The sequence below is a fragment of the Echinops telfairi genome, unplaced genomic scaffold, assembly GCF_000313985.2.
Source record: "Echinops telfairi isolate 266 unplaced genomic scaffold, ASM31398v2 ScPeMD7_655;HRSCAF=1070, whole genome shotgun sequence".
NCBI classification, from domain to species: domain Eukaryota; kingdom Metazoa; phylum Chordata; class Mammalia; order Afrosoricida; family Tenrecidae; genus Echinops; species Echinops telfairi.
Genome location: NW_022104553.1, coordinates 12,227,929 through 12,235,577, shown reverse-complemented (window position 1 = coordinate 12,235,577; position 7,649 = coordinate 12,227,929). Strand labels below are relative to the sequence as shown.

General features: G+C 53.4%; 1 protein-coding gene across 1 annotated transcript in view; it reads right to left on the bottom strand.

The window, feature by feature from the left end:
* Nucleotides 1-533: 533 nt before the first annotated feature.
* KIFC1 (kinesin family member C1) overlaps nt 534-7,649 on the bottom strand; it is a 13,583-nt gene continuing 6,467 nt past the window's right edge. The window contains exons 2-11 of the mRNA XM_045292818.1: nt 6,396-6,509; nt 6,185-6,287; nt 5,618-5,671; nt 5,444-5,494; nt 4,860-5,260; nt 3,080-3,859; nt 2,512-2,802; nt 2,345-2,418; nt 2,128-2,203; nt 534-660 (exon numbers count right to left, since the gene is read on the bottom strand). Of these exons, the coding sequence (XP_045148753.1) occupies nt 616-660; nt 2,128-2,203; nt 2,345-2,418; nt 2,512-2,802; nt 3,080-3,859; nt 4,860-5,260; nt 5,444-5,494; nt 5,618-5,671; nt 6,185-6,287; nt 6,396-6,509 (1,989 nt within the window). The 3' untranslated portion in view covers nt 534-615. The remainder of the gene's footprint in view (nt 661-2,127; nt 2,204-2,344; nt 2,419-2,511; nt 2,803-3,079; nt 3,860-4,859; nt 5,261-5,443; nt 5,495-5,617; nt 5,672-6,184; nt 6,288-6,395; nt 6,510-7,649) is intronic.

Below are 7,649 nucleotides of genomic sequence, written 5' to 3'. Positions count from 1 at the left end.
CCCGCCTCCCTCCCGCCCCGGGGGCCAGTGCGAGCGCGCCGGCGCATGCCGTGACGTCACCGGCAGCCAGCCAACGACAGGCGGCGAGGCCGACCCCGGCGATTCGAACAGCAAGGCCGGCAAAGGGCGGGAAGAGCCAGCAGTCGGCCCCTCGGCTTCCGCTCCGACACCCATCAAAGGAGCGCGCGGGCCAGGCGCTGGGGGCACGGACTGGCAGGCCGTTACAGTGAAGGTGGCCACGGAGGAGCGGTGGCTAGGGGCGCACTTCCTCCAAAGGATGTGAGGGGCGATGGGCCGGGCCGGCTGCAGAACCGCAGGGAAATGAAGGCCCTCTTCAGACTTCAGCAGGGGGGTGGGTGTGGGGGGGGGCGGGCGGTGTAAACGGCTGCCTTCATCCCATAACACACAAATGATACGGCAAAGTAGACAAGTCTGCAGTTCTTGAAATGTGAAAACATGGTTTCCTCCTAGGGTGTCTACTAATAATCCCTTTACTTTAAAAATCTTTATTTTCCTCCCCCTCCCCCCATACAACACCCCTGTCCCCAAACAGATACAGGTGTAAGAGTTGACACATGTAGACAGACAGACACTCCACAGGCTCTGGATCCATCTTCATTTTCTGTTGGCCTGGGCAGTACCAATTACACACTGGTTCACCTGTGGGCAGATGGGGATGAAAGTTTGTAGAGTAACCAAAAGAATAGTTGTTTTGTTTGTTTTCCCATGAGAGCCCGCCTTTCCAAAATGTGGAAACATGGGCTTAGCCGAGGCTGGTTCTAGCCCGGTGCCGTCTGACTGCTGGAGGGAGTACAAGTCTCCAGCTGTGATGGCCACCTGTGGGAAACTAACACTGGGAATATGACGAGGGCTGTATTCCCTAACTGATCACAGAGGAATCTGGAAAGCGGGTGTTCCACGGTAGGAAAGCCTCCACTTTGGCCAGTTAGAGATCAAGTCCAAGCACATTATCCTGCTTTAAGTATCGTTCCCACGGACTCTCCCCTAACAGCTGTGCTGCCTTAAAGTGAGCACATGGTTGATGTGGTCTCCCTACAGAAGCAGCCATCATCTCTTTCCACCTTGTCACCCCGCCCTCTCACACCTTCCCCCAGATGCAGCTATTAGGGTTCCTCACCTGTGAGCTCAGGGGCCTTCCTGTAGATTCCACCCACCCTGTGACATATGTAACTAGTGCATATGCATGTCTCGTGGCTACCTATAAATACCCCAAAGGCTCTCTTCTCCCACCTCTATGTGGACCACCAAGAGGGGCTGAGGTGAGCGTGCTACCATGAAATGTGTCTGACTCCCTTATTACACTCTCCTATCGTTCCTATCCTCTAAGCCTTTACTGTAATCTTTATATATTGTACCCGTACAATTGCGCCTAGTGACCCTTCGGCTGTTAGAGGCTGGCTTCCTCTGACAGCAACCAGCTGACCCTCATGGGGTTCAGAATCTGAATTCACATGTCCTGTAAAACTCTTTGGGTCTAGCAAATCCACTCTGGAAATCTCTCCCTCAAGTGTTAAACTTAACAAGACACAGATTGCCGTATATACAGGGTTCATCAGCGTGGTCTTGTTTGTAAAAGAATGGCATAAACCCAAGTGTCCAGCAGGGGGAACTGGCGGATAAATGTTGGTGCACCCACACAGTGGCGAGCTAGACCTGAGGAACTCTGCTGATGGGGACTCATGTCAGGGCTCAGAGAGCAGGCGGAGAAGTGTACGTACACGTGACTAGAGGGAGGGATAGGGATTTCTTCTATAAGGAGAATAAGAACATGTACAGAGCAGCTTGTATTTGCAGCCAGAAGCTGGCAGGATAAATACAACGATGAAAACGGTGATGGTAAGATTTCATGTATTATGTATTAATTAGCCTTCTATATCATTTTTGCCTTTTAATTGCCTACTTTTAAAAGCTTAATGAAAACACCCCAAAGCTCATATTCACATGGATCCAGGTGGGTAATGCTTGTCTCAGACACCTGGCTGAATCAAATGTAAATCCTTACTGGATGAACATTCTAACCCCCACCCCCCCCCACCCCCAACCTCAGAGTACAGAGAGGTCTGAATGCAGGGTCCTGACAGGGCCTTTGTGTAGTGGTAATCGTACCTTGGAGGCAAAGCGCAGGGAGTTGAGGGTCTCGGAGCAATTCTCTTCTAGGGGAGAGATGTTCACAAACATGAGCCTGTGGAAAGAATCAGAGGGTGCCAAGCTCCTATCAGTGGCTGGGTGGAGTCTAGAGCAGTCCTCCAAGCCCCCCGGCCCCACCCCAAATACCTGTCTAGTCTCAGTTCCTACCCCACAACTCCCATCAACTCTTACTCACATCTTAGCACTGCCACCCAGGGAGTTCTGCAGCAGGTAGGTCAGCTTGCTGTTGCGGTAGGGCACATGGGCCTCCTAGAGGGTGGCCAGGGAACAGATGATCAGGATTGATAGGACAGTACGAGCTGACCCAACCTACCCCAGCTACCCATACCCACACATTCCCACCTTATTGCTCAGGGCCATGATGACCAGCCCCAGGGTGGACAGGCTGCTGTTAATGGCCTGTGTTTCCCGGAGTCTTTCTCGCTCCTCAGTTCCAAGGGCTAAGGCGGGATCTAGCCGCTCACTTCCAGCCAGGTCTACCAGGCTGAGTGGGGCGGCGCACCGGAGGCCCCGGCCGGCATGTTCCCCAGTGATCTGCAGCTGGAACACACTGTGGCTGCGAGATGATCTCTCATTCTGGGATGTGCAGGCTACAGCCCGGTTCTGGCGGGCCAGATGGAGCAGGGCCTCCACCTAGAGATGGGGAGCAGCAGGAAGTGAGGTCGGAGCTGCATCAGACAGAGAGCCAGAGCCCTTCCCGCTTCCACAGCTGCACACACACGCACACACCCTTCCCACCCCCCCACCCCCGCACCCACCCGTTCCTGTTCAAGCAGACCTCTGAGAGCCCACCACCCCAAGATCAAAACCTCACCACTTCTTCCTCCAACTTGCTTTTCCGCTCCCCTCTCCCTCTGCCTCCTGTGTCACACTGCCCACTCCTCCTTCCCCAGTGCCCAGGGCCACTTACCTCGTTCTCACAAGAGACGGGGACATAGCGGGCATTGGTGACAGTAAGCTCCTCGCTCCCTGGCCCAGCCCGGCGAATCTTGCACTCAGCCCCCTGGCCCTTCCGGGCCCCAGTGGCCAGCAGGTCTCGGACGGTCTCATTGTAGATCTCAACATAGCTTGCCACAAAGCTGTACATCCAGCCCTGGCCACTCAGCTCCTGGGCCACAGAGAAGAGGTGCCGCAAGGCCCGGGGGATAAGTCCTTCTACCTGGGGGTCTCCTCCAGGCCCACCCTCCATTGTGAAGGTCTTGCCACTGCCTGTCTGGCCATAGGCAAAGATGCACACTGGGTAGCCATCCAGGGCTGACTGGACAAGCATAGCAATCTCCTCAAACACCTCTTCCTGTCCACTCTCAGGCGGGAACACCCGGTCAAAGGAAAAGTCGTGGCGGGTGCAGGGGGCTGGTACCCCGTTCAGGGTCCCACGCCTTTCATCAGACCGGGAGAGGCTGAGGTGGGTTGGAGGGTCAGAAGGCCCCCCAGGGCCAGGGGGAAACAGGAGGAGGCCAGCAGGTGGGATGGGCTCTCCCAGAAGGACAGGGCGGACCCGGCAAAATACACGGATGTTGCCCTTGAGTTCCTGCAGCTGATTGTGCAGTCGCCGGCGCTCCATCTCCAGCCCGTGAAGACGGTCTCCTCGCTCAGCCAGCAACGCCGCCTGGGCTGCAGTCTCCTGGCGCAGAGATGCCACCTCCGCCTGGCTGCTTGACAGAGCCATTTCGGATGCCTTCAGCCGCCTCTGCCCACAGCAGGGCAGATGGAAAGGGGGAACACAAGACCAAGAAGGAGATCAAGTCACAGGGTCAAAACAGGCTGAAGTCGGGCCCCCGCCTCCAGTGAACTCAGTCTAGTGAGGACAAGTGCTAACAGAGGACTTGTGCCGGGTGGGGAGTGCCCGGGGAAGACCCAGCAGGAGCACACGGAAGGAAGCAACAGTGAAGTCACAACGGTACATGAGTAGACTGGGAGAGACGAGCCTGTCACCCCCTAGAGAAGAGGTACAGTCTCAGACACCCACAGGCGCAGTCCGACCCTGCCCCTGCAGCACTGCGAAGGGTTGGAACAGACGGCAGGAGGTTTGAGTGATTTCATCTCATCCTTTTACAGAGCCTGTAGAGGAGGCAGAATTATTCTAAATTCATTACTAAGAAACTGAGACTTTGTGTAAAAGAGATAGATCCATTGCTTAAATTCACAGTTTGTAAGCGGCTGAACTAAAAATGAAATTAAAATCTTCTATTAACAATTAAAAGATCATTAATGGCTAAAAAAAAAAGTATGTGCGTGGAGAAGGAAAAAACGTGTCGGAATGACCCCACGGAAGGGTGGAGAAGAGCACACTGCAGAACGGCAGAATCCCCGATGCAAACTGCGCAGCCGCGGGAGCTCAGGCACCTGAGTGTACCTGTCGGTGCTCACCAGAAGGAGACTACCGGGCGGAGTGCGAGGGAAAGAAGAGCGTCCTGGGGCTCGTGATCAAACGGGGACCTACAGGAAGCGGAGGACGGAGGGCCAGGCTAGACGCAGACCCGGGTGGGAGTGACACCAGAGAGCAGGGGAGCAGCGAGCAAGGCGGAGCCAGGGGTGGACTGGGGCAGAGGCGGGCAGAAGACAGAGGGAGCGGTGGGTGGTCAGAGATTCTGAGAGCCAAGAGGCTTCAGGGGAATCTGGAAAGGGGCAGAGCAGGGCACAGACCCTCTGCTAAGAGGGTTGGCATTTTGTGAGAACCCAGCCCTTACCTCCTGCTCCTCTAGCCGGGCGGCCAGGCCCCTCCGCGCTTCATGCAACTCCAACTGCTCTTTCTGGAGTGCTTGCACCAAGCCCTCCTGCGTGTCCAGCTGCGCTTCCAGCTCCAGGACACGGGCGCTCAGGGTTCCCAGCTCCTGCTGGCCTTGCTCTGCCTGCACGCGCACCTCGGCTAACTCATGTGCCAGTGTCCTGCATTCCTCCCCTGTGGCCGTGGCCTGATGCTGGGCTTCTCTGAGCTGGGCCTGCAGCTGCTGGTTCTCCTGGTCCAATGTTTGTGTCCTCTCACGGTAGTGTTTCAGCTCTACATTTAGGTCACTTAACTGACCCTTTAAGTCCCAGCCTGGACGTTTGTTAGGTTTTTTCCACCCCGTCACGGGAGGGCCAGCTGATGCTAAGATGGGTACAGAAAAGACAAAGATCCGTGACAAGGGCACAGTCCTAGCATTTCGGGGCCCCTACTCTTAAAACTACATATATCTCCTTCCTTTGCAGATAGGAAAAAGACCAAATGGAATTTCCTAGGTATCTTCCCTATGGCTCAACATCTCACCCGATAGTCACATTTGTCACCTACTATCAGTCTTCTGGGCAGGAACAGCTGCAACTGGATTCTTGCTCTTGGGCACTAGGGAGTGAAGGATTTGACATGGAGCATTCTAGGAGTCCTACTTCCACCCCCCCACCCCCAACCGCCCACATATTCCTCATGTCCCCTCCTCAGCCCCAGCTTGTAAATTCCATTTATTACCTGTGGCTACAGCTGTAGAATGCCGTGGCACTGTTTTCTTGAGGACTTTCTGGGCTGTTGGGAGATGGGAAAGAGGGAAACGTAGAACAATCATTCTCAAGATGGCATATACACTGGCTGGACCGAGAACAGGAGTGTTGCCTTTCCTGAAGATCACAACTTCAACCGGAAGATTCACTTCCGGTTGAAGTGGCCAACTTGTTGTACCATCAATTGGATCAAGATCAGCAAAACGAAGCAGGATGTGGGAGGAAAGGCTAGACTCCTAGAGAAAGTATGGTACCAACTGTGTAAACAAGACTAACGAGGGTGGGAATGGGTCTCTATTTGCTAGAATACCCATAGTGTAACCTTAGAGTAGTTCCTTCTGGGGAGAGCAGCGGGGGTGGGGTGGGGTGGGGGGGTGGACAAGGTAGAAGGGGGCACTTCATTGTATAACAAGCTATGTCTTTTGAACTTCCAAGCAGGTGAAGTGTATGACGTATTCCAAATAAAGTACAATGAAAGAAAGAAAGAAAGAAGCGAGTAAGCGGGCAACAGAGGACTGCCAGCCCTTGGTCCACGAACCTGCGCTCTGGCCTCGTGTCGGCGGCAGAGCCACCAGAGGGGGCGCTTTGGAACGGGACGTGGTGATCACTTTGTTCACTGGGCCCAGGCCTCGTATCCGTTTCTGGGGAGACAAGAACGGGGTCCATAATGACCCTCCCCTCCCTGTTTGTCAGACACACACACACACACACACACACACACACACACAACCCCTTCCAAACCAGCTCACCTTCTCAGGCTCCAGGGCATTCTCCATCTGGTCAGGCCCCCTCTTGAGCTTGCTTCCTGAAACAGGCAGTCGAGAAGGGGCCTTGTTCCCTTTTACTTCCAACAGGGGGGTCCTCTGCTGGAAAAAGAGAAACTTTAATACACCATCTTGGAGCCCAAATACTCCCCAAGTCCCTCCTGGTCCCCGCCTCAATCCTCAGCATCACCACCAACTATATCACTAGAGTGCACTTGTGCCAAAAGCTGGGAATCACAAATCAGTGCCACTCAAATGGCACCAGTGAGGTGAAACGTAACAGGAGCAATCTGTACGAGAAGAGTTGTTCGCAGTTCGACTTCAGCTAACTTCAAGGCTAACAGGAACAGGCACTCCTTGTGGAAGACAGGAATTCACATGTGCACATGGTCAGGTGGGGAAACCAACAGACTCTTAGCTGGAGCTGAGATCACAGATTCAGAGCGAGAGCTGAAGAGCAACAAGGTTGAAGATTGTTCGTTGGGAACAGCGAGCCCTGTTTTAAGAGCTCCCTGTAGAATAGGTTGGATTGTGCCCCGAAAAACGAAAAAAATACTGATGTCCTAAACCCTGATATCCGTGACTGTGACCTTGTTTGGAAATATTCGTGTTTAGAAGTACCATTAATGTTAGCTGGAGGTCACACTGGAGTAGGTGAGCCCTAATTCAGAATGGCTGGTGTGCTGATACAGAGGAAAAGAGACATCGGCTCAGCGGGAAGGTGGCCATGAGAAGGCATAAGCAAATCCTGGTAGCATGCTGCTACCAGCCAGGGAATCCACCCCAAGGTTAAGAAAAGGTCACACACACAAAAAAAAGAATTGTAGCCTAGAGCCTTCAGAGAGCGCTGGACACCTTCAGTTTGGAGGGCTGGCCTGCAATATCATGTGACTGAATAGATTTCTATTGTTTGAAGCCACCCGGTGTGAGATGCTCCTTGTGCAAGTAGTCTGGAGCTAGCTAGGACAACCAGCATCAAAGCCCTTCATCTGCACAGCAGCCCACTACAGGTGCTATTGTTAGTCCCATCTTGCAAGTGAGGGAAAGTAGACTGGGAAGTCATCAATTAGTAAAAGGCAAAGTCAGGGTTAAAATCTGGACAGTCTTGTTCCAGAAGCTATGTTTTTTGTTTTGTTTTGTTTTTTTAACATTTTATTAGGGGCTCATACAACTGTTATCCCAATCCATACACACATCAATTGTGTAAAGCGCATTTGTACATCGTTTCTCAAAACATTT